The following is a 27,539-nucleotide window of genomic DNA, read 5'->3' as shown; positions in this document are numbered from 1 at the left end:
GAGGGAGGCGAGTATATGGAAGTACCATATGAAACATAATACTATGCATTAATTTATTAAGTAAGTAACACTTAAAACTAAAAACGCCTTTAACGTCCTTTGCAGTACCTCTTTTCAATAACATAACTCCTAAATTAACTTTGGACACTCTGAATCTGTTGTGGTAAACAGAGCTACAAAGAATAAAAGCGAATATGACTGAATGAATGGGAATTGACCAAATATAAAGATGGGGTAGGAGCCCCCTAGCAAGAAATTCGATGGCACGAGTCTTAGAAGTACATTCATATATGTATATATATACGATCCATGTATCTATACAGGTATGCATAGATCTGCCACTCATCTGTGAGTATGCAGCAAGCACGTATGTATTCCGCCAGGAGCCCTGGGGCAATGACCAGCTGGCGAACGTATTTAGGCTCGCGAAATAGTTTTCAATCAGCACTGCGTTTTACTACAAATCGCAATGATTCTATCGCATTTTTATACTTATTTCACCGTAATATTTACTTAAACCTTAAATTCTCAAAGAAAGCAATATTACTTTTTAGCATGCTGATACGCCGAAGAGCGTTTGTGGCACTTTTGTTGCCTTCAACCTTTGTGGCAAGGTCTGAAGTAGGTGAGTTTGTCGGCGATGGAGTGATGGGAGAGAGATCGTCTATTGGTTTCACAGTTACCAAATCCTTGTTTGTAGGCGGATCTCTAAAAAACAAAGAATAATACAATTCAAGATTTTTTTTCATTTTCTTTTTGAATATATGCTTGTATGTGCACTTACGTTTCCAAAGACGATAGATCCGATGCAATCGTGGCATCTTCAGCAATTTCCGCTATGGATGTACTAGCTTCAGTTTTCTGCATAGCCTCTTGCTTGAAAATGGGTTTGCTCGACACGGAAGGCATGTTTTGGACCTATTTTAACAATAGTAATGGGACCTTAAGTAATTAGCATTTTAATTCAAAATACAAGAACAGTGAAACTTCGTTATAAGAAGTTTAAGGGATAAAGAAAAATTGGAGGTTGGCGAAAATCGCTAAATCGGGACTAACTTAAATAAAAGCAAATTAATTGTCATGACACAAAGAATATGCACGAAATAATATGCAGCGAAATTCAATTAAAGGCACTGCCATTTATGCGAATAATATTTTTTTCAATTGTAACTGTGCCTTGTTTTTGCTTCTCCTCCTATTTGTTGTGAGAGATCTACGGCTTTATACCACCTCCGAACGGCAGGTGGTTTATTATGAGGAGCATTTTCATGGCAGAAACACACTCAGAGATTTGCCATTGCCTGCGGAGAGGCGACCGTCATATATGTACATATATTACATACATAAGTACTTTATTTGAGTAAACCTCTTTTTGAAATTACTTTAAAAACTTACCCCTTTTTTCCATCGTTTTTCCGCAATTGTGTACTTGCTTGAGCTGAGAATAAATGCTTGTGCCAAAGCTTTCACGGATGGCATGACTTGTGCCACCTCCTCTTCGACGACCGCCTTTTCATTAGCAGTAAAAATTGAAAGCTGAAAGTAATACTTCGATGTAGAAAATACCATTTAAAAAAGCACCAAATTAACTTTGTTTTATCCCATATTTTTTTACTTACCGCGTCCGCTCCTTCATCCAAGGACAGTATTTGGCTCGGATCAATTAATTTTCGTTTTGGTTGTAGAAACTTGAACGCCATTGGTGTGGAGCCTCGTGTCGGTGTGATTGGAGTGCGGTTCACTGTGATGCTGCTGCTGTTGATATTCGCTTCTAAAGTTGATTCTGTGGGTTGCCGTGTTTCACATTCAGCTGCCTGTTCAGAAATCGGGCATCGTGGTGCATCCTCCAATGTTGGGGATAAGGGTACGGTCACTTGCAATGTTGGTTCAGAAGAAGTCTCAGGTGTTAACTTGATAGTAGCGGCCGTCGACGCCTTATCCCCATTGCGTACGACGATGGTTTTTTGTTCCTTAAAATTATAAATACGCACTGTATCGGAGTCGTCACTTGTGGTCGTGTTTACCGACTGCATGGACTGATTTGAGAGTGTTTCAATTGATGTATTCTCTTCCACCACTTGCGCGGGAAGCGCTTGATATACCGCGGGATGAGGTTCAATAGGGTTTTCGATTGCATGTGTTTCGTTTTTTTCACTCAAACTCTTTTTTTGTTAATGAACATAGGTATGAATGTATATTCCAAATGGTTTGCATATGTATTGGTTCGTTTAAGATATTTAATCAAATGTTTTAAACAAGTGTAAATTAGGTGGAATTTCGTGATGAGTTTGTTTGTGTTTATTTGACATTTTCCATTATTTTTATGAAAAGAAAATGTATAAAAAAATACATAAGCCCAATAATCCAATAATATTAGTAAAGCCATTCTTTTATTGGATATTATATTGTGGAGTTATAAGAGGAAATGTTGAGTGCTCTAAAATAAACTGGTTATATGAGTAATGTGTATGCATATGGACAAAGTAACTAAAGTATGAATGCATGTATTTAGAGGAGCTGTTCAGTTTTCCAGCTATTAATGGAGATCTTATTAGTGCGTAATATCTACCTATGTAAGTAAGAAAAATAACGCTGAGTCATAAAAACATTTTTTTAATATAGCTATTTTCCCAACGCACTTTCAGATAGTTGCATACATAAAATTCATTGCTTTCAGTTCACACGTGATCATACCCATTTCACATGGACGAGCCGTCAATTTATTTACGCTGAACTCTTTATATGATCGAGGCGATTCAATTGCAATGTGTGCATGTGTACATGGGCCAAACACAAAATAAGAGAAATTGTTCGCCAACGATGCACTTCATTAAAATATTTGAGATGTTTGCCACTTCCCATAATTACTTCAAAGCTTACACACGAGAACTACAGCCTAGTAACTGTGAGATATTATTGCAAAAATAAAATAGCGAATAACACAAATACACGCAAACTTAAATGTTTTCCGAATGAATTGTTAGAACTAACGTAATAGCTTGACTTTTATTGGTATTTCGTGCAGTAAAAGAGTCAAACGCTGGAGTCGCACGTGCAAGTGAATCGTTGTAAGTATACGATGCCTTGTAGCATCAGAACATTAGCATTTCCACGTGTGACTTTGGCTAAGAGATAATAGAAGGAAAATACACAACACATACAAGCATATAAATATGTGTGCAAATGCAAAATACCCAGCATGCAAAGTATTGTTAGTCTGAAGCAAATTTTTCTGATTACATACACACATACGTATGTAAGCTTGCAAAGGAGTAGACCTTCAAAAACAGCATAAAATAAACAAATATAATGAATAGGACACCACTCGAATGTGTGCATTTCCGTTTTTTGTCATAATAAGAGCGTTTCAACTATGTTTATAGGTGTGTATGTATACCGATGATTTCTTCAAGAAGGGAAATAATGCGACATTTCTAAAAAAAAGACAGCATCCCCAAAACTTAGATACATATGTATGTATTTAGAATACTTGGGTGGACTTCTAACTGCGGTGATAAACAAAAGTATTGGCACACCACTTGAACAATATTTTTTCCTCTTATGAAGTGATTTTTAACCACAAAAAAACTTGATTGGTAGAAGGAAAAGTTATCAATTATATTCCCAGATTCATTCGTATTTCAACACAGCAATGACCCGAAGCATGCTGCTCATGATGTGCGTATGTGGCTTGCGCACCACATTAAACATACATTACTGCATCCGCCTCAGTCGTCTGATCACAAGTGCACATTTATGGGAAGAGCTGGATACGCGCGTTAAGAAGTGTGCTAAATCACAAGAGCAGAGTCCCACGACAGTCGGTTCTACGTAACTGGACGACCTGGATTTGTATCCGGCTAAGGACAGTCATTTCAGTAGCATCCCCCGTACATGTATGGGGGATGTTTATGTTGATACAGCTACAACAATCTACAAAAGCAGAGTTGAAAGTGGCACTGGTGGAGGAATGGCAGAATATCGGGGCAGATACCACCCAATAATTGCCATTGTTTCATTGTTGCTAAGACGGCTGGAAGCAGTCATCCAGCAAAAGGATAAAAATTGTTTCTTTTATAAATATTGTTAGTTAATCATAACAGATGTAAAATAAATTAAGGGGGATATAAAAGATAATTGAGTTTTTTTGTGATTAGAAATAGCTTCATAAGTAGATAAAAAATAAAGTTTAAGTGAAAGTATCTTTATGTGCCAATACTTTTGTTCATCACTGTATATGTGTGCACACTCTTAATTTACGTCCCAGTTTATTATCTTTTGGCTTAAAGCTCCAACTGATAATACAAAAACTAAATATGTATGTATGTATGTAAAAATAATAAGAAATACACCAGAGAGGTTTAGCGACGATTTTACTGCTTCCATCTGTTAACGTTGTTGTTAATAGTAACTAAAATTAATATATTAAGAATTTAAATAAATTTTTGATAACGAAATACGTTGAGTGTACACTTTTTATATAATAATTTTAATATTTTCTGTTGACTTTTATTTCAAAACCTTCCAATGTACCATAGAAAGCTTTGAAAAATTATGGAAACTTTTTCTTCAAACCACTATTTTTTGTTAATAGTCGTATACACTTTTTGAGATTACTTGTTAGTAACTAAAACTTAAGAAGGGAAATGCTGCTGGATTCAATTCGTGTGGGGGGTGCTACAAGTGTTGTTGTTGTGTCGAGTAATGAGCTTAGTGAAACAAATGTTGTTAGTAAAATTACCAAAGTTTTATAGATATATATTTAGACAATATTGAAGCAATTCATATACCTTTGCCACACATCCAATTAAATATTTACGAGAACTTATTTAAATACTTACCTAGTCAATTAGCAGAATTTCATCCTAAGTTTTTGTTGCGGTTTTTTTTCTCAAAAACTAATTTTACTAAAAACATTTGTTTCTTGAATGTTGTTTATTTTTTTCCAATTTTATATGATTAACTCTCTCCCATTTATTTCTAGTAATATGGGCATATGTATGTATATACATACATGTATCTATGTTCATACATACATGCACATGTACATATATAAAAAGTAATATGGTATGAAATAAGAACTATTCAAAGGAGTATACATTAGAATAACAATTTCACTTAAGCTTAGGTACAAAATTTCAAACTAAAATAATAAGAGTAGTTCAATGCCATTTAGCGTATAAGAATAACTTCAACTTTTTTCAAATTTAACAGGTGTTGGGAGAAGCGAAATAAAAATCAAAAAACTCAAATTACCGCAAAAATTAATAGCATTTTACATTATTCGGATCAAAAATTGCGGTGAAAAGATAACAAAAGTCTTTTGCAAATTTCAAAATCAATTACGAAAAGCAATTACTTCTACACATTTCAACGAGCTGTTTGCGGGTTACCAAAATTGTGCATTCAATCATTAACAATTTCGTGCGTTAAGTAACATTTTGCCAATATAAATATAAAAAACATGTATACCTTTTAGGGCGATAGTGGCACAATCGTTAGCAATCATTTGAGAATAAGGGTTAAAGTTTATAAGTAGTCTGTCTTTGTGGGACATTCGCCTCCTTCCCTCATGCTTTTATTGACACAGTAGTTTTCGGAAATCCGAGATACAGATTATAATGTCTTAGCATATACTCGTATGCACATATATTGCTTATCTCAAAATACATACTATTGATAAACTTATTTATCCTTTAAACAACTATTTCGAATATAGTAAATGCAAATATTTCCGTTAGTAATTATGTGGTATTGCGTGAGCAGACCCTTATTTTACAAATTGACCTTGTGAACTGACTTAATTATTCATAGATATCCTATGATAATCGTTTATACTACAACCAAAAAACTTACACGTCTGTGCGTTGCAATAGTGACTAGGTATATTTTTACTCGTGTCTGGCTGTAAGCTGTACCCTTGCCAAAATAGCTAAATATCTCTCTTCTCAAAAACTCTCTCACACATCAAAAGAGTAAACTTGTATTATTTGCTTTTACATCAGTTTCATTGAAACCATTTAAGCAACTATCGACACCGGAATCGATGTGCTCGCCGCTGGTCCTATTCCCGTTGGGTACGTTTTCGCTACTAGCGGCGACACCGTTAAGATTGTCCCTCTCGTAAAGAGGATTCATTACAAAATCTTTGGTTGTGGCCGAAACGGCACGAAAACTATTACGTTTTAGGTCTTTGTGCAGCAATTGCTTTTCGAATTGTGATAGAATATTAGCACTTGGTAGCGCGCGATTTTTGGACCCTGGTGAGTTTAATGATACACCACTTGCACTGCTGTGAAAACTAAGTGAGGAGACTGTGTGCCGTTTAGGTAGCGTAGCTGGATAATTAGCAGCAGCGCTGGCGCTTCTCCACGAACGTTGCGAACGTATGTCGTTATTGTAATCGTCGATGTCACTGTAATTGTCCGCGTGTAGGTTGCCATCCTCATTGGTATCTTCATATTTGCTATACCTGTTTATGTTGCGATAGCAATTCGAGTATTTGGAGCTGTCATTGTCGCAGTAGTCCTGAAAGTGTATGCGGTCCAAATTGTCGTAATGGGATGCTGAGGTGAATGATCGTGGCGGTAGATGTGCTTGATTATAAGTGGAGGTAGTGGAAGTTGTTTTTGTGGTGAGCTTGTAATATGATTGTGGTGGTGAACGACGGTTAATGAATTTTAGGGAACTGCTACGACGCACTGGAGTGGAAAGGGTCCAATGACAATCGCTATGATCATTATAAATCGGGCTACTCTTATTTGAATTTTTGCTGTGGCAATTTACCTCATTGATGGCGATATCTGCTGTGGGTTCATCACTGATATTCAGGCTGGGACAATTAGAGTCTGTTGTGATAATTTGGTGTTTCGGACTGGTTTTAAGCACTTTATCATCGTTGATGTAGTAGTCGCGACTATATCTAAACATTCAAGTTTTAATTGATTTGTAGGTATGCATGCAAAGAATAAAGTTGTACAACAACCCATTTTTCAAAACATTACCTTTTGTAGTCAATATCGCTGCGACTTTCGTTCTCCGCAAGGGCCTCTGATTTTGTGGTTTTAATGAGGGATATTGGGTTCTTATTTGTGCTCTGGCTTATGTTTGGCAAATCCATGAAACGCTCTTGGCTACCGCTGATACGTCGCTTCAACGCCTCCGGTGCATATGGGTTATTAGGCATTTCCACCGCATTATTCCATTTCTTATACTCACGCTCTGCTATAGAGCCTGAAAGGTAGGGAATACGGTCTCAGATATTTGTGTACATAAATTTCAAAAATTGGAAGACATTGGCTTACACAAATACAAGTACACAAGTAGAGCTTGAGGTTTTTTAAACAACACATATCCTATAGACGCAAGTTAGCTTAATTTAAGAAAAATAATAAAACACAAAACAAAAAGCAACAACACAGCACAACGAAGCACAAACACAACAGAACACAACACCGAGCGATGTTGATATTCACTTTGTGTTACCTGGCACGAAATATCTCAAATGGACAACATCATCATCTTCCCTGTTAAAATCTTGTTGATGGTTATTGTTGTTGTTAATAAAATGCTGTTCTTGGTTGATGTTAAATTTGGAATATGACGGACTTAAACTTAGATATGAGCCGTTTGTTAGTTCAGTAGTATCGGCGGATGTGTTATTAGAAATGTTAGTGAGTGGCATGTCCTGTTCATTATTAAAGTCTGCTAGGAATGATTCGATGGTTGTTGACGTGCTTTCGTCAGTGCGATTTGAGTCGGAGCTCAGTTGATCTGAGAAAAGAATATTGTTAAGGAAGTTAAATTTACAATCACTGAATGCTTTTACAAGATAGCTATCAGACTCGGTTAAAGTATCATCTATGGGGAGAGGTGGAGGCGGTGTGCTTAATATAATTGTTTGCTCAGGGAGCAAACATTGTGTATGATGCTCGTAGTCAAATTCTGTTTCAATAGAATCAATGGAGCGCAGATACTTTTGCATGATCTCTGTTTGACGACGTTGCTTTTCTAGCGCAGCCAAAAGTCGTTTATCTCTTATGAAAGTTTTACACATTGTGGCCAAGTGCGTGACAGTTCGGGGTGAATAGTCTTCATCGCTCGATGTTGTGTCGACTACATGCGACTGTCTGCAAAGCCGCTTTGTCATGGGTCTAAATAAACTCAAGGGGTCAACAAGGACCATACCGCCTGTATCTGAGTTAATGTTAGGGCCTAAAGATTTTGCTTCAGATAAGTTTTCATCAAAATTTCCAGATGAAACTATATCTTTGTTAGATTTTTCAGCCACGGAGCCGATGTAAGAATTTTCAGCAGTACGAGTTGCTCCGTAAGATAAGTTCGATTGTGAAATTGGTGATTCAAAACCATGAGACGAAACTCCGATTCCCATAGCTCCCGATGTCTTTCCAGATTTTAGTTCAGGTAAATAGTGAGTATCTTTAGCTGTTATATGAGAAACCTGACTACCATCTGTTGGTGCAACCCCTTTTTCCGCACCATGACAGGTTTCTACAGTCTCAACCGCCGGAGCAGCAGCGATAGCCCCTGTTTTAGATATTACAGTTTCTGCAGGCGGTGTTATGGAAAAAGCTTGTGTTTTAACATTCTCTATTTCGACAATTTGCCTAAACGTTTCCACCATTCCAATTGTTGCAGCTTCCTTCCGAGATTCTACCGGATGTGTCACAGATGGGGCTTTATATTCTCTGGTTGGATCTTTCCCTTTAGGTTTCTCGCATGCTCCTGGCATATATTCTTCGTTTTTCTCCGAAAATAATGTCTCTGGTTGTATCAGCACATCGGCAGATAATAATGATTCTGCTTCTTTGGTTTGCGTTACATCTGAAGGTACCACTACCACGGCTTCAGTGTCAAAACATTTCTGTATTCCATCAGCATTCTTAGAAAGGACCTCTGATGAGAGCTGCGAAGTCATCTCAAGTAGGATTATTTCCGACGGTAGGACCACACCGACATCTGATTCAGGCTCTACGCCAGTCAGCGTTTTTCTTATAAATGCATTCACTTCATCGCTTAGTCCTTTTTCCATTTCGACCACGTCCTGCGAGAGACTGTCTAATAGAGCTTGCGTTGACTTCTCTGGAATGATACCTTCTGATAGCATCGTTGTCGCGAAGGCTGCATGACTTTCAGCATCTGAAGACCTTTCGTTTTCGACAGTCTGCTTAACCACTTCTTCTGAAGACTCCACTGCCACGAACGTAGCCGGCGCCTTAACGTCTGAGCTTCTCGTTTCGACAGCCTGCTGAGGAAGTAGTTCTGATACATATTCTTTGGGCAACACCGCAGATCCCTTTGACACCGCCACAACGATTTTATATGCCGATATGGCCTTCTCTAGGTCAGTTCCTGAAGGCACGACTGTCTCGAAAGGTTGATGGTCTTCCTCGTTTTCCATAGCCTGATTATTAGAGGTCTCCGATATACAGCTTTCGGGTATATCCAAAGGTATTGTTTCTGACGATATGAGTATATTGACAGCAGCGATCTTCTCTGTTTCACCAGTTTGCGTTACTTCTATAGACTCCACTGCTACGGGCGGAACCGGCGCTTCCGCATCTGAACTTTTCGCTACTTCGACAACTTCCTGAGTAAGGGCCTCTGATACAGATTCCGTGGGCACCACCGCAATGATATTTTCAGGCGATGTTGTCTTCTCTAGATCAGTCTGCGTTACTGAAGGCACGACTATCTCGAACGAGCGATGGTCTTTCTCGTTTTCCATAGCTTGATTATTAGATGTCTCAGATATAGAGAGTTTGGGTATATCCAAAGGTATTGTTTCTGACGATGTGTGTATATTTACAGCAGCAATATTCTCTGCTTCACCAGTTTGCGTTACTCCTATAGACTCCACTGCTACGGGCGGAACCGGCGCTTCCGCATCTACCCCTTTCGCTACTTCGACAACTTCCTGAATAAGGGCCTCTGATACAGATTCCGTGGGCACCACGGCAATGATATTTTCAGGCGATGCTACCTTCTCTACGTCAGTCTGCGTTGCTGAAGGCACGACTGTCACGGAAGGTTGATGGTCTTTCTCGTTTTCCATAGCCTGATTAGTAGAGGTCTCAGATATACGGCTTTCGGGTATATCCAAAGGTATTGTTTCACACGATATGTGTATATTGGCAGCAGCGATCTTCTCTCCTTCACCAATTTGCGTAGCTTCCATAGACTCCACTGCTACCGAAGAAGCCGGCGTTTCCGCATCTGAACTTTTCGCTACTTCGACAACTTCCTGAGTAAGGTCCTCTGATACAGATTCCGTGGGCACCACCGCAATGATGTTTTCAGGCGATGTTGTCTTCTCTAGGTCAGTCTGCGTTACTGAAGGCACGTCTGTTACGGAAGGTTGATGGTCTTTATGATCTCGTCCGTTCTCGTTCTCCATAGCCTGATTATTAGGTGTCTCAGATACAAAACTTTTGGGTATATCCAAAGGGATTGTTTCTGACGAAATGTGTATATTTACAGCAGCAATCTTCTCTGCTTCACCAGTTTGCGTTGCTTCTAGAGACTCCACTGCTACGGGCGGAACCGGCGCTTCCGCATCTGAACTTTTCGCTACTTCGACAACTTCCCGAGTATGGGCCTCTGATACAGATTCCGTGGGCACCACCGCAATGATATTTTCAGGCGATGCTACCTTCTCTACGTCAGTCTGCGTTACTGAAGGCACGACTGTTACGGATGGTAGATGGTCTTTATGATCTCGACCGTTGTCGTTCTCCATAGCCTGATTATGAGATGTCTCAGATATAGAGAGTTTGGGTAAATCCAAAGGTATTGTTTCTGACGATATGTGTATATTTACAGCAGCAATATTTTCTGCTTCACCAGTTTGCGTTGCTTCTATAGACTCCACTGCTACAGGCGGAGCCGGCGCTTCCGCATCTGAACTTTTCGCTACTTCGACAACTTCCTGAATAAGGGCCTCTGATACAGATTCCGTGGGCACCACCGCGATGATATTTTGAGGCGATGCTACCTTCTCTACGTCAGTCTGCGTTACTGAAGGCACGACTGTCACGGAAGGTTGATGGTTTTTCTCGTTTTCTATAGCCCGATTAGTAGAGGTCTCAGATATAGAGCTTTTGGGTATATCCAAAGGTATTGTTTCTGACGATATGTGTATATTGGCAGCAGCGATCTTCTCTCCTTCACCAATTTGCGTAGCTTTTAGAGACTCCACTGTTATGGACGGAGCCGGCGTTTCCGCATCTGAACTTTTCGCTACTTCGACAACTTCCTGAGTAAGGGCCTCTGATACAGATTCCGTGGGCACCACCGAAATGATATTTTCAGGCAATGCTACCTTCTCTACGTCAGCCTGCGTTGCTGAAGGCACGACTGTCACGGAAGGTTGATGGTCTTTCTCGTTTTCCATAGCCTGATTAGTAGAGGTCTCAGATATAGAGCTTTTGGGTATATCCAAAGGTATTGTTTCTGACGATATGTGTATATTGGCAGCAGCGATCTTCTCTGCTTCACCAATTTGCGTAGCTTCTATAGACTCCACTGCTACCGAAGAAGCCGGCGTTTCCGCATCTGAACATTTCGCTACTTCGACAACTTCCTGAGTAAGGGCCTCTGATACAGATTCCGTGTGCACCACGGCAATGATATTTTCGGGCGATGCTACCTTCTCTATGTCAGTCTGCGTTGCTGAAGGCACGACTGTCACGGAAGGTTGATGGTCTTTATCGTTTTCCATAGCCTGATTATTAGAGGTCTCCGATATACAGCTTTTGAGTATATCCAAAGGTATTGTTTCTGACGATATGTGTATATTGGCAGCAGCAATCTTCTCTCCTCCACCAATTTGCGTAGCTTCGATAGACTCCACTGCTACCGAAGGAGCCGGCGCTTCCGCATCTGAACTTTTCGCTACTTCGACAACTTCCTGAGTAAGGTCCTCTGATACAGATTCCGTGTGCACCACGGCAATGATATTTTCAGGCGATGCTACTTTCTCTACGTCAGTCTGCGTTGCTGAAGGCACGACTGTCACGGAAGGTTGATGGTCTTTCTCTTTTTCCATAGCTTGATTATTAGATGTCTCAGATATAGAGAGTTTGGGTATATCCAAAGGTATTGTTTCTGACGATATGTGTATATTTACAGCAGCGATGTTCTCTGCTTCACCAATTTGCGTTACTTCTATAGACTCCACTGCTACGGGCGGAGCCGGCGCTTCCGCATCTGAACTTTTCGCTACTTCGACAACTTCTTGAATAAGGGCCTCTGATGCAGATTCCGTGGGCACCACGGCAATGATATTTTGAGGCGATGCTAACTTCTCTAGGTCAGTCTGCGATACTGAAGGCACGACTGTCACGGAAGGTTGATGGTCTTTCTCGTTTTCCATACCCTGATTAGTAGAGGCCTCAGATATAGATCTGTTGGGTATATCCAACGGTATCGTTTCTGACGATATGTGTATATTTACAGCAGCGATCTTCTCTGCTTCACCAGTTTGTGATGCTTCTATAGACTCCACTGCTACGGACCGGGCCTCCGCGTCTGAGCCTTTCGCTACTTCGACAACTTCCTGAGTAAGGGCCTCTGATACAGATTCCATGATATTGTCAGGCGATGTTGCCTTTTCTACGTCAGTCTGCGTTACTAAAGGCACGACCGTTACGGAAGGTTGATGGTCTTTATGATCTCGACCGTTCTCGTTCTCCATAGCCTGATTATTAGATGTCTCAGATATAGAAGTTTTCGGAATATCCAAAGGTATTGTTTCTGACGAAATGTGTAAATTAAAAGCAGCGTTCTTCTCTGCTTCACCAGTTTGCGTTACTTCTATAGACTTCAGTGCTGCGGACGGCGCCTCCGTGTCTGCGCCTTTCGCTACTTCGACAACTTCCTGAGTAGGGGCCCCTGATGCGGATGCCGTGGGCACCACCGCAATGATATTTTCAGGCGATGTTGTCTTCTCCAGGTCAGTCTGCGTTAGTGAACGCACGACTATTTCGAAAGGTTGATGGTCTTTATCGTTTTCCATAGCCTGATTATTAGAGGTCTCAGATATAGAGCTTTTGGGTATATCCAAAGGTATCGTTTCTGACGATATGTGTCTATTGAATGCAGCGATATTCTCTGCTTCACCAATTTGCATAGCTTCTATAGACTCCACTGCTACCGAAGGAGCCGGCGTTTCCGCATCTGAACTTTTCGCTACTTCGACAACTTCCTGAGTAAGGGCCTCTGATACAGATTCCGTGTGCACCACGGCAATGATATTTTCAGGCGATGCTACCTTCTCTACGTCAGTCTGCGTTGCTGAAGGCATGACTGTCACGGAAGGTTGATGGTCTTTCTCGTTTTCCATAGCCTGATTAGTATAGGTCTCAGATATACAGCTTTTGGGTATATCCAAAGGTATTGTTTCTGACGATATGTGTATATTGGCAGCAGCGATCTTCTCTCCTTCACCAATTTGCGTAGCTTTTAGAGACTCCACTGTTATGGACTGAGCCGGCGTTTCCGCATCTGAACTTTTCGCTACTTCGACAACTTCCTGAGTAAGGTCCTCTGATACAGATTCCGTGGGCACCACCGAAATGATATTTTTAGGCGATGCTACCTTCTCTACGTCAGTCTGCGTTACTGAAGGCCCGACTGTTACGGAAGGTAGATGGTCTTTATGATCTCGACCGTTCTCGTTCTCCATAGCCTGATTAGTAGAGGTCTCAGATATAGAGCTTTTGGGTATATCCAAAGGTATTGTTTCTGACGATTTGTGTATATTGGCAGCAGCGATCTTCTCTCCTTCACCAATTTGCGTAGCTTTTAGAGACTCCACTGCTACGGACGGAGCCGGCGTTTCCGCATCTGAACTTTTCGCTACTTCGACAACTTCCTGAGTAAGGTCCTCTGATACAGATTCCGTGGGCACCACCGAAATGATATTTTCAGGCGATGCTACCTTCTCTACGTCAGTCTGCGTTACTGAAGGCATGACTGTCACGGAAGGTTGATGGTCTTTCTTGTTTTCCATAGCCTGATTAGTAGAGGTCTCAGATATAGAGCTTTTGGGTATATCCAAAGGTATTGTTTCTGACGATATGTGTATATTGGCAGCAGCGATCTTCTCTGCTTCACCAATTTGCGTAGCTTCTATAGACTCCACTGCTACCGAAGAAGCCGGCGTTTCCGCATCTGAACTTTTCGCTACTTCGACAACTTCCTGAGTAAGGTCCTCTGATACAGATTCCGTGTGCACCACGGCAATGATATTTTCAGGCGATGCTACCTTCTCTACGTCAGTCTGCGTTGCTGAAGGCACGACTGTCACGGAAGGTTGATGGTCTTTCTCGTTTTCCATAGCTTGATTATTAGATGTCTCAGATATAGAGATTTTGGGTATATCCAAAGGTATTGTTTCTGACGATATGTGTATATTTACAGCAGCGATGTTCTCTGCTTCACCAATTTGCGTTACTTCTATAGACTCCACTGCTACGGGCGGAGCCGGCGCTTCCGCATCTGAACTTTTCGCTACTTCGACAACTTCCTGAATAAGGGCCTCTGATGCAGATTCCGTGGGCACCACCGCCATGATATTGTCAGGCGATGTTACCTTTTCTACGTCAGTCTGCGTTACTGAAGGCACGACCGTTACGGAAGGTTGATGGTCTTTATGATCTCGACCGTTCTCGTTCTCCATAGCCTGATTATTAGATGTCTCAGATATAGAAGTTTTCGGAATATCCAAAGGTATTGTTTCTGACGAAATGTGTATATTTACAGCAGCGATGTTCTCTGCTTCACCAATTTGTGATGCTTCTATAGACTCCACTGCTACGGTCGGAACCGGCGCTTCCGCATCTGAACTTTTCGCTATTTCGACAACTTCCTGAGTAAGGTCCTCTGATACAGATTCCGTGGGCACCACCGCAATGATATTTTCAGGCGATGCTACATTCTCTACGTCAGTCTGCGTTACTGAAGGCACGACTGTTACGGAAGGTAGATGGTCTTTATGATCTCGACCGTTCTCGTTCTCCATAGCCTGATTATTAGATGTCTCAGATATAGAGGTTTTGGGTATATCCAAAGGTATTGTTTCTGACGATATGTGTATATTTACAGCAGCGATGTTCTCTGCTTCACCAATTTGCGTTACTTCTATAGACTCCACTGCTACGGGCGGAGCCGGCGCTTCCGCATCTGAACTTTTCGCTACTTCGACAACTTCCTGAGAAAGGGCCTCTGATACAGATTCCGTGGGCACCAACGCAATGATATTTTGAGGCGATGCTACCTTCTCTACGTCAGTCTGCGTTACTGAAGGCACGACTGTCACGGAAGGTTGATGGTTTTTCTCGTTTTCTATAGCCCGATTAGTAGAGGTCTCAGATATAGAGCTTTTGGGTATATCCAAAGGTATCGTTTCTGACGATATGTGTCTATTGAATGCAGCGATCTTCTCTGCTTCACCAATTTGCATAGCTTCTATAGACTCCACTGCTACGGGCGGAGCCGGCGTTTCCGCATCTGAACTTTTCGCTACTTCGACAACTTCCTGAGTAAGGGCCTCTGATACAGATTCCGTGTGCACCACGGCAATTGTATTTTCAGGCGATGCTACCTTCTCTACGTCAGTCTGCGTTGCTGAAGGCACGACTGTCACGGAAGGTTGATGGTCTTTCTCGTTTTCCATAGCCTGATTAGTAGAGGTCTCAGATATAGAGCGATTGGGTATATCCAAAGGTATTGTTTCTGACGATATGTGTATGTTGGCAGCAGCGATCTTCTCTCCTTCACCAATTTGCGTAGCTTTTAGAGACTCCGCTGCTATGGACGGAGCCGGCGTTTCCGCATCTGAACGTTTCGCTACTTCGACAACTTCCTGAGTAAGGTCCTCTGATACAGATTCCGTGGGCACCACCGAAATGATATTTTTAGGCGATGCTACCTTCTCTACGTCAGTCTGCGTTACTGAAGGCACGACTGTTACGGAAGGTAGATGGCCTTTATGATCTCGACCGTTCTCGTTCTCCATAGCCTGATTAGTAGAGGTGTCAGATATAGAGCTTTTGGGTATATCCAAAGGTATTGTTTCTGACGATTTGTGTATATTGGCAGCAGCGATCTTCTCTCCTTCACCAATTTGCGTAGCTTTTAGAGACTCCACTGCTATGGACGGAGCCGGCGTTTCCGCATCTGAACTTTTCGCTACCTCGACAACTTCCTGAGTAAGGTCCTCTGATACAGATTCCGTGGGCACCACCGAAATGATATTTTCAGGCGATGCTACCTTCTCTACGTCAGTCTGCGTTGCTGAAGGCACGACTGTCACAGAAGGTTGATGGTCTTTCTCGTTTTCCATAGCCTGATTAGTAGAGGTCTCAGATATAGAGCTTTTGGGTATATCCAAAGGTATTGTTTCTGACGATATGTGTATATTGGCAGCAGCGATCTTCTCTGCTTCACCAATTTGCGTAGCTTCTATAGACTCCACTGCTACCGAAGAAGCCAGCGTTTCCGCATCTGAACTTTTCGCTACTTCGACAGCTTCTTCAGTAAGGTCCTCTGATACAGATTCCGTGGGCACCACCGAAATGATATTTTCAGGCGATGTTGTCTTCTCTAGGTCAGTCTGCGTTACTGAACGCACGACTATTTCGAAAGGTTGATGGTCTTTATCGTTTTCCATAGCCTGATTATTAGAGGTCTCCGATATACAGCTTTTGAGTATATCCAAAGGTATTGTTTCTGACGATATGTGTATATTGGCAGCAGCAATCTTCTCTCCTCCACCAATTTGCGTAGCTTCTATAGACTCCACTGCTACCGAAGAAGCCGGCGTTTCCGCATCTGAACTTTTCGCTACTTCGACAGCTTCTTCAGTAAGGTCCTCTGATACAGATTCCGTGTGCACCACGGCAATGATATTTTCAGGCGATGCTACCTTCTCTACGTCAGTCTGCGTTGCTGAAGGCACGACTGTCACAGAAGGTTGATGGTCTTTCTCGTTTTCCATAGCCTGATTAGTAGATGTCTCAGATATAGAGAGTTTGGGTATATCCAAAGGTATTGTTTCTGACGATATGTGTATATTTACAGCAGCGATGTTCTCTGCTTCACCAATTTGCGTTACTTCTATAGATTCCACTGCTACGGGCGGAGCCGGCGTTTCCGCATCTGAACTTTTCGCTACTTCGACAACTTCTTGAATAAGGGCCTCTGATGCAGATTCCGTGGGCACCACGGCAATGATATTTTGAGGCGATGCTAACTTCTCTAGGTCAGTCTGCGATACTGAAGGCACGACTGTCACGGAAGGTTGATGGTCTTTCTCGTTTTCCATAGCCTGATTAGTAGAGGCCTCAGATATAGATCTGTTGGGTATATCCAACGGTATCGTTTCTGACGATATGTGTATATTTACAGCAGCGATCTTCTCTGCTTCACCAGTTTGTGATGCTTCTATAGACTCCACTGCTACGGACCGGGCCTCCGCGTCTGAGCCTTTCGCTACTTCGACAACTTCCTGAGTAAGGGCCTCTGATACAGATTCCATGATATTGTCAGGCGATGTTGCCTTTTCTACGTCAGTCTGCGTTACTAAAGGCACGACCGTTACGGAAGGTTGATGGTCTTTATGATCTCGACCGTTCTCGTTCTCCATAGCCTGATTATTAGATGTCTCAGATATAGAAGTTTTCGGAATATCCAAAGGTATTGTTTCTGACGAAATGTGTATATTTACAGCAGCGATGTTCTCTGCTTTACCAATTTGCGTTGCTTCTATAGACTCCACTGCTACGGTCGGAACCGGCGCTTCCGCATCTGAACTTTTCGCTACTTCGACAACTTCCTGAGTAAGGTCCTCTGATACAGATTCCGTGGGCACCACCGAAATGATATTTTCAGGCGATGTTGTCTTCTCCAGGTCAGTCTGCGTTACTGAACGCACGACTATTTCGAAAGGTTGATGGTCTTTATCGTTTTCCATAGCCTGATTATTAGAGGTCTCAGATATAGAGCTTTTGGGTATATCCAAAGGTATCGTTTCTGACGATATGTGTCTATTGAATGCAGCGATCTTCTCTGCTTCACCAATTTGCATAGCTTCTATAGACTCCACTGCTACCGAAGGAGCCGGCGTTTCCGCATCTGAACTTTTCGCTACTTCGACAACTTCCTGAGTAAGGGCCTCTGATACAGATTCCGTGTGCACCACGGCAATGATATTTTCAGGCGATGCTACCTTCTCTACGTCAGTCTGCGTTGCTGAAGGCATGACTGTCACGGAAGGTTGATGGTCTTTCTCGTTTTCCATAGCCTGATTAGTATAGGTCTCAGATATAGAGCTTTTGGGTATATCCAAAGGTATTGTTTCTGACGATATGTGTATATTGGCAGCAGCGATCTTCTCTCCTTCACCAATTTGCGTAGCTTTTAGAGACTCCACTGTTATGGACTGAGCCGGCGTTTCCGCATCTGAACTTTTCGCTACTTCGACAACTTCCTGAGTAAGGTCCTCTGATACAGATTCCGTGGGCACCACCGAAATGATATTTTTAGGCGATGCTACCTTCTCTACGTCAGTCTGCGTTACTGAAGGCCCGACTGTTACGGAAGGTAGATGGTCTTTATGATCTCGACCGTTCTCGTTCTCCATAGCCTGATTAGTAGAGGTCTCAGATATAGAGCTTTTGGGTATATCCAAAGGTATTGTTTCTGACGATTTGTGTATATTGGCAGCAGCGATCTTCTCTCCTTCACCAATTTGCGTAGCTTTTAGAGACTCCACTGCTACGGACGGAGCCGGCGTTTCCGCATCTGAACTTTTCGCTACTTCGACAACTTCCTGAGTAAGGTCCTCTGATACAGATTCCGTGGGCACCACCGAAATGATATTTTCAGGCGATGCTACCTTCTCTACGTCAGTCTGCGTTACTGAACGCACGACTATTTCGAAAGGTTGATGGTCTTTATCGTTTTCCATAGCCTGATTATTAGAGGTCTCCGATATACAGCTTTTGAGAATATCCAAAGGTATTGTTTCTGACGATATGTGTATATTGGCAGCAGCAATCTTCTCTCCTCCACCAATTTGCGTAGCTTCGATAGACTCCACTGCTACCGAAGGAGCCGGCGCTTCCGCATATGAACTTTTCGCTACTTCGACAACTTCCTGAGTAAGGTCCTCTGATACAGATTCCGTGTGCACCACGGCAATGATATTTTCAGGCGATGCTACCTTCTCTACGTCAGTCTGCGTTGCTGAAGGCACGACTGTCACGGAAGGTTGATGGTCTTTCTCGTTTCCCATAGCTTGATTATTAGATGTCTCAGATATAGAGAGTTTGGGTATATCCAAAGGTATTGTTTCTGACGATATGTGTATATTTACAGCAGCGATGTTCTCTGCTTCACCAATTTGCGTTACTTCTATAGACTCCACTGCTACGGGCGGAGCCGGCGTTTCCGCATCTGAACTTTTCGCTACTTCGACAACTTCCTGAATAAGGGCCTCTGATGCAGATTCCGTGGGCACCACCGCCATGATATTGTCAGGCGATGTTGCCTTTTCTACGTCAGTCTGCGTTACTAAAGGCACGACCGTTACGGAAGATTGATGGTCTTTATGATCTCGTCCGTTCTCGTTCTCCATAGCCTGATTATTAGGTGTCTCAGATATAGAAGTTTTGGGAATATCCAAAGGTATTGTTTCTGACGAAATGTGTATATTTACAGCAGCGATCTTCTCTGCTTCACCAGTTTGCGATGCTTCTATAGACTCCACTGCTACGGACCGCGCCTCCGCGTCTGAGCCTTTCGCTACTTCGACAACTTCCTGAGTAAGGGCCTCTGATACAGATTCCGTGGACACTACGGCAATGATATTTTTAGGCGATGCTACCTTCTCTACGTCAGTCTGCGTTACTGAAGGCACGACTGTTACGGAAGGTTGATGGTCTTTATGATCTCCACCGTTCTCGTTCTCCATAGCTTGATTATTAGATGTCTCAGATATAGAGAGTTTGGGTATATCCAAAGGTATTGTTTCTGACGATATGTGTATATTTACAGCAGCAATCTTCTCTGCTCCACCAATTTGCGTTACTTCTATAGACTCCACTGCTACGGGCGGAGCCGGCGCTTCCGCATCTGAACTTTTCGCTACTTCGACAACTTCCTGAGTAAGGGCATCTGATACAGATTCCGTGGACACCACGGCAATGATATTTTCAGGCGATGCTACCTTCTCTACGTCAGTCTGCGTTACTGAAGGCACGACTGTTACGGAAGGTAGATGGTTTTTACTATCTCGACCGCTCTCTTTCTCCATAGCCTGATTAATAGATGTCTCAGATATAGAACTTTTGGGAATATCCAAAGGTATTGTTTCTGACGATATGTGTATATTTACAGCAGCAATTTTCTCTGCTACACCAATTTGCGTTACTTCTATAGACTCCACTGCTACAGGCGGAGCCGGCGCTTCCGCGTCTGAACTTTTCGCTACTTCGACAACTTCCTGAGAAAGGGCCTCTGACACAGATTCCGTGGGCACCACGGCAATGATATTTTGAGGCGATGCTAACTTCTCTAGGTCAGTCTGCGATACTGAAGGCACGACTGTCACGGAAGGTTGATGGTCTTTCTCGTTTTCCATACCCTGATTAGTAGAGGTCTCAGATATAGATCTGTTGGGTATATCCAACGGTATCGTTTCTGACGATATGTGTATATTTACAGCAGCGATCTTCTCTGCTTCACCAGTTTGCGATGCTTCTATAGACTCCACTGCTACGGACCGCGCCTCCGCGTCTGAGCCTTTCGCTACTTCGACAACTTCCTGAGTAAGGGCCTCTGATACAGATTCCGTGCACACCACCGCAATTATATTTTCAGGCGATGTTGTCTTCTCTAGGTCAGTCTGCGTTACGGAAGGCACGGCTGGCTCGAAAGGTTGAGAGTCTTTCTCGTTTTCCATGGCCAGATTATTAAAGGTCTCAGATATACTGCTTTTGGGTATATCCAAAGGTATTGTTTTTGACGAAATGTGTATATTTACAGCAGAGTTGTTTTCTGCTTCACCAGTTTGCGTTACGAGTACTTCTATAGACTCCACTGCTACGGATGGAACCGCCGCTTCCGCATCTGAACTTTGCGCTACTTCGACAACTTCCTGAGTAAGGGCCTCTGTTACAGATCCCGAGGGCACCACCGCAATGATATTTTCAGACGATGCTACCTTCTCTACGTCAATCTGCGTTACTGAAGGTACTACTGTCGTGAAAGGTTGATGGTTTTTCTCGTTCTCCTTAACGTGATTATTAGAGCTCTCAGATATAGCGCTTTTGGGTATATCCAAAGGTATTGTTTCTGACGATATGTGTAAATTAAAAGCAGCGTTCTTCTCTGCTTCACCAGTTTGCGTTACTTCTATAGACTTCAGTGCTGCGGACGGCGCCTCCGTGTCTGCGCCTTTCGCTACTTCGACAACTTCCTGAGTAGGGGCCCCTGATGCGGATGCCGTGGGCACCACCGCAATGATATTTTCAGGCGATTTTGTCTTCTCTAGGTCAGTCTGTGTTACTGAAGGCACGACTGTCATGGAAGGTTGATGGTCTTTTTCGTTTTTCATAGTTTGATTATTAGATGTCTCAGATATAGAGAGGTTGGGTATATCCAAAGGTATTGCTTCTGACGAAATGTGTGTATTTACAGCAGAGATGTTTTCTGCTTCATCAGTTTGCGTTACTTCTATAGACTCAACTGCTACGGACGGAGCCGGCGCTTCCGCATCTGAATTTTTCGCTGCTTCGACAACTTCCTGAGTAAAGGCGTCTGATACAGATTCCGTGAGTGCCACCGCAATGATATTTTCAGGCGATGTTGTCTTCTCGAGGTCAGTATGCGATATTGAAGGTACTACTGTCTCGAAAGGTTGATGGTTTTTCTCGTTTTCCATAGCCTGATTATTAGATGTCTCAGATATAGAGCTTTTCTGTATATCCAAAGGCATTGTTTCTGACGATATGTGTATATTAACAGCAGGGATGTTTTCTGCTGCATCAGTTTGCGTTGCTTCTATAGACTCCACTGCTACGGACGGAACCGGCGCTTCCGCATCTGAACATTTTGCTACTTTGACCACTTCCTGAGTAAGGGCCTCTGATACAGATTCCGTGGGCACCACCGCAATGATATTTTCAGGCGATGTTGTCTTCTCTAGGTCAGTCTGCGTTACTGAAGGCACGACTATTTCGAAAGAGCGATGGTCCTTATCGTTTTCCATAGTCTGAGTATTAGAGGTCCCCGATATACAGCTTTTGAGTATAGCCAAAAGTATTGTTTCTGACGATATGTGTATATTGACAGCAGCGATTTTCTCTGCTTCACCAGTTTGCGTTACTTCTATATACTCCACTGCTACGGGCGGAACCGGCGCTTCCGCATCTGAACTTTTCGCTACTTCGACAACTTCCTGAGTAAGGGCCTCTGATACAGATTCCGTGGACACCACCGCAATGATATTTTCAGGCGATGCTACCTTCTCTAGGTCAGTCTGCGTTACTGAAGGTACTGCTGTTTCGAAAGGTTGATGGTCTTTCTCGTTTTCCATAGCTTGATTATTAGATGTCTCAGATATATAGAGGTTGGGTATATCCAAAGGTATTGCTTCTGACGAAATGTGTGTATTTACAGCAGAGATGTTTTCTGCTTCATCAGTTTGCGTTACTTCTATAGACTCAACTGCTACGGACGGAGCTGGCTCTTCCGCATTTGAATTTTTCGCTACTTCGACAACTTCCTGAGTAAAGGCGTCTGATACAGATTCCGTGAGTGCCACCGCAATGATATTTTCAGGCGATGTTGTCTTCTCTAGGTCAGTCTGCGATATTGAAGGTACTACTGTCTCGAAAGGTTGATGGTTTTTCTCGTTTTCCATAGCCTGATTATTAGATGTCTCAGATATAGAGCTTTTCTGTATATCCAAAGGCATTGTTTCTGACGATATGTGTATATTAACAGCAGGGATGTTTTCTGCTGCATCAGTTTGCGTTGCTTCTATAAACTCCACTGCTACGGACGGAACCGGCGCTTCCGCATCTGAACATTCTGCTACTTTGACCACTTCCTGAGTAAGGACCCCTGATACAGATTCCGTGGGTGCCACCGCAATGATATTTTCAGGCGATGTTGTCTTCTCTAGGTCAGGCTGCGTTACGGAAGGCACGACCGTCACGACAGGTTGATGGTCTTTCTCGTTTTCCATAGCCTGATTATTAGAGGTCTCCGATATACAGCTTTTGGGTATATCCAAAGGTATTGTTTCTGATGATATTTGTGGATTGACAGCAGGTATGTTCTCTGCTTCGCTAGTTTGCGTTGCTTCTAGAGACTCCACTGCTATGGACGGAGCCGGCGTTTCCGCATCCGTACTTTTCGCTACTTCGAGAACTTCCTGAGTAAGGACCTCTGGTACAGATTCAGTGGGCACCACCGCAATAATATTTTCAAGCGTTGTTGTCTTCTCTAGGTCAGTACCCGCTACTGAAGGCACGACTGTCACGAAGGATTGATGGTCTTTATGATCTGGTGCGATCTCGCTTTCCATAGCCTGATTATTAGAAGTCTCAGATATGGAGCTTTTTTGTATATCCAAAGGTATTGTTTCTGACGATATGTGTATATTGACAGCAGGAATGTTTTCTTCTTCATCAGTTTGCGTTACTTCTATAGACTCCACTGCGACGGACGGAGCAGGCGCTTCTATTTCTGAGCTTTCTGCTACTTCGACAGTTTCCTGAGTAAGGGCCTCTGACACAGATTCCGTGGGCACCACCGTAGTGATATTTTCAGGCAATGGTTTCTTCTCTAGGTAAGTTTGCGTTACTAAAGTCTCGACTGTCACGGAACGTTGATGGTCTTTATGATCTGGTGCGTTCTCGTTTTCCATAGGCTGATTGATAGAGGTCTCTGGTACAGATTTTTTGAGTACATCCAAAGGTATTGTGTCTGGCGATATGTGTAGATTTTCAATAGGAATCATCTCTGCTTCGTCAATTTTCGGTGCTTCTATAGACCCTGCAGCCACGGATGGAGCCGTGGTTTCTGCGTCTGAGCTTTTCACTACTTCGACAGCTGGCTGAGTAAGGGCTTCTGATCCAGATTCCTTTGGCACCACCGCAATGATATTTTCAGGCAATATTTTCTTCTCTAGGCTAGTCTGCGTTAATAATGGCGCGACTGTCACGGAATGTTGATGGTCTTTATGATCTGGTGCGTTCTCGTTTTCCATAGGCTGATTGATAGTGGTCTCTGGTACAGATTTTTTGAATACATCCAAAGGTATTGTGTCTGGCGATATATGTATAATTTCAATAGGAATCTTCACTGCTTCGTCAGTTTGCGTTACTTCTATAGATCCTACTGCAACGGATGGAGCCGTGGTTTCCGCGGCTAAGCTTTTTGCTACTTCGACAGTTTCCTGAGTAAGGGCCTCTGATACAGATTCCTTGGGCACCACCGCAATGATATTTTTGGGCGATGTTGCCTTCTCTACTTCAGTCTCCGTTACTAAAGGCACAAATGTCACGGAAGGTTGATGGTCTTTATGATCTGGTGCGTTCTTGTTTTCCAGAGCCTGATTATTAGAAGCCACAGATATAGAGCTTTGGGGTATATCCAAAGGTATTGTCTCTGCCGATATGTGTATATTGACAGCTGGGATGTTTTCTGCTTCACCAGTTTTCGTTGCTTCCATAGACTCCACTGCTACGGACGTAGCCAGCGCTTCCGCATATGAACTTTTCGCTACTTCGACAACTTCCTGAGTAAGGGTCTCTGACACAGATTCCGTGGGCATCACCGCAATGATTTTTGCTGGTGATATTGTCGTCTCTAGGTTAGTTTGCGTTACGGAAGGCACGACTGGCACGGAAAGTTGATAGTCTCTATGAGCTGGTGCGTTCTCCTGTTCCCTAGCCTGATTAATAGAAGTTTTGGATATAGTTTTTGTTGGTATATCCAAAAGTATTGTTTCTGACGATATGTGTATAGTGACAGCAGGGATCTTCTTTGTTTCGTCAGTTTGCGTTGCTTCTATAGACTTTATTGCCACGGACGGATCCGTCGTTGCTACGTTTGAGGTTTCCGCTACTCCGACAATTTTTTGAGCACGTAGCTGTGAGTGTGCAGAGTGCGAGGGCAAATCCGGAACGATTATTTGCGGTGGTGTGAGTAAATCGATAATTGATTCTTGTCCTACGATAGTCTGCGTTGTTTCTGAAGGGACTTGTGCTTCCAATGGAGAATTGTCTGCTGTCTCCTTAACAAAGGTTTTCAATACAGTTTCTTTTGTTATTTCCAGAAGTTGAAGTTCTGATGGAATGTGTAAACTGGCAGCAGTGGTGTGCTCTGCTTTGTCCATTTGTATTGCTTTTGCTGGCACTTCCCCCTTGCATGGAGTACCAGATGTAGCGTTGGGCCTTTCCCCTGATACGGATTGTGTGGTCATTTCTAGAGTTATTATTCCTGATGGTATGAGCATATCGGCAGGTGATTCTTGGTCTAAATCAGTATGCTTTGCTTCTGAAATGACAAATGCTTCCAATGGATAATTGATTTTAACACCTTGTTCTTTTTCCAATACGGTAGGCTGATGGGGGAGAACTTCTGGTAAAGATTGTCTGAGCATTTCCGGAATGATATCTTTTGATGGTATTTTCTTTGCTTCCTCAATCCATGTTGTTTCCGAAAGCATCAATGCCACGAAGGATTTATAATCTTCAATAAATGAAATTTCTTCAACACCTGCTTCTTTTTCTGTCTCGACAACCTGGTGAATAATAGCTTCTGTTACGGATTGCCTTATAGTCTCTTCTTCCTCAGCCTGTGTTGATTCAGGAGGCACCAATGTCACGAATGGAGTAATATGTTCAACGGTTGGTGGTGTTTTATTTTCGTCAGCCTGCAGTATAAAAGACTCTGGTATAGATTCCGTGGGTATCTCCAGCAGTATAGGAATTTGAGCTTGGTAGTATGATGTTGATTCTGTTTCGACTGACTGCACTGATACTTCCACCACTGTCAGAGTTTCGGGTTCAGTTTTAGAAAGCGTCAATGCTTTTGCAGCACTAACAATTTTACCTCCATTTTCCTTGGGGGGGTTTTTGAGTTGTGTTTGAGGTAAGTTCCCAGCTTCAACTGCTATTGTGTGTTTTATTTGTATGTATTGTGGTGTTTCTGGTTTACATGGTGTAGCAGGCTGAGCCTGAACTTCACTTACTTTGAAAATTACAGGGACATCTGATAACGGGACACCATTAGGTTCATATTCATTAGAAGTTTTAACTTCTTGTTCTATATGCGGGACTTTAGCAGACTGCAGGATTTCTGTCATAGCTTTTGATTCAGTATCCTTTTCAGATTCTGTATCAGGTGAATTTCGAGGAGTTTCAGCTAAAAACAGTAAATCATTAACCACGGTGTTAACTTTTAGTTCAGAGGGCGACAGAACTTGACTCTCAACTGCGGGTTGTGTTGCGGTTAATAGCCCCGGATCTGTGACGCTGATAGAAGTTTTCGAAGAAGTAGGAAAATTTCCACTCCCTAAATCAGTTTCTTTGTAATTCTTCATAACTTGGGCTGCAGGAGGATCTTTCTCACTTTCAATGGGCAGTACAATTTCTCGTAACACTGGTGCTTCCACATGTATATCCTCAGGTTTAGCTACTTTAGGAGTTTCTGTAATTGGTGTAGTGGGAGGGAACTGAGTTTCAACTTGCAGAGATTGCTTTACCTCCGCCATATTTTCATGTTCAGATACCTTGACTATGTTTGCAAGTGTTATCGGTGTATCATTTGCTACATTTTTTTCAGGAACATTTTGCAGACCCGTTTCTAGATGTAGTAACTTTTCTTCGCATTCCTTACTTTTGGAGGAATGGACAATGCTTAGTTCTTCTTCCTCATCTATGATATCGAGTGAGTGATGCCCCATTTCAGACATGTGTGCCCTTACTTCCGCCAAAGCTAAGTCACTCAATTCTTTGAGTGAGCTCAATTCAGTAGGAGTCAGAATGGCTGGCTTGTCTAAGGCTGACACAGCCAACATCGGACCCAAAGTTACAGCAGCAAGTATTTCAATAACTGATGGTCCCTGACAGATTGGTCTAAGATCGTGATCAATGAAGGTTTGCTCAAACACGTCGACTGTACTAAAGCCAGTGCAGCCTTCTTCATCTTGATTTTCATCACTTGATTGAGTAGGAGCTGTAAACACAAACGACCAACTGAGTGGCGTCAGAAAAAGATCATGCAAAGTATCTTATAAAGATACTTCTGGGCAGGCTAAATGACGTAATGATAATAGCTGATATGCTACTTACGAGTATATGTATGCAAATACATATTTTATAGACGGGACCGTATTTAGCACAAATAAATTTCTAGCATATTTATATACATATGTACGGGTATGAGCTTCATGGTACTTGCACTACAGCTCTAATGTTTGTATGCACGAATATGTATTT

At 42.5% G+C, this 27,539-nt stretch overlaps 1 protein-coding gene across 1 annotated transcript; it reads right to left on the bottom strand.

Annotated features, from left to right (window-relative positions):
• Nucleotides 1–16: 16 nt before the first annotated feature.
• Nucleotides 17–27,207, bottom strand: LOC128866468 (mucin-16-like). Its single transcript, XM_054107232.1, has 7 exons — nucleotides 8,188–27,207; nucleotides 7,005–7,233; nucleotides 6,787–6,922; nucleotides 1,620–1,970; nucleotides 1,396–1,536; nucleotides 785–918; nucleotides 17–708 (listed from the first exon to the last, which is right to left on the bottom strand). Exons 1-7 carry the CDS (start codon nucleotides 27,116–27,118, stop codon nucleotides 510–512), a joined length of 20,121 nt encoding a protein of 6,706 aa, XP_053963207.1. The 5' UTR covers nucleotides 27,119–27,207; the 3' UTR covers nucleotides 17–509.
• Between the last annotated feature and the right edge of the window lie 332 nt (nucleotides 27,208–27,539).

Source organism: Anastrepha ludens, chromosome 6, assembly GCF_028408465.1.
Source record: "Anastrepha ludens isolate Willacy chromosome 6, idAnaLude1.1, whole genome shotgun sequence".
Lineage (NCBI taxonomy): Eukaryota > Metazoa > Arthropoda > Insecta > Diptera > Tephritidae > Anastrepha > Anastrepha ludens.
The sequence above is the reverse complement of the archived record's forward strand: the minus strand, read 5'-3'. Positions and strand labels throughout refer to the sequence as shown.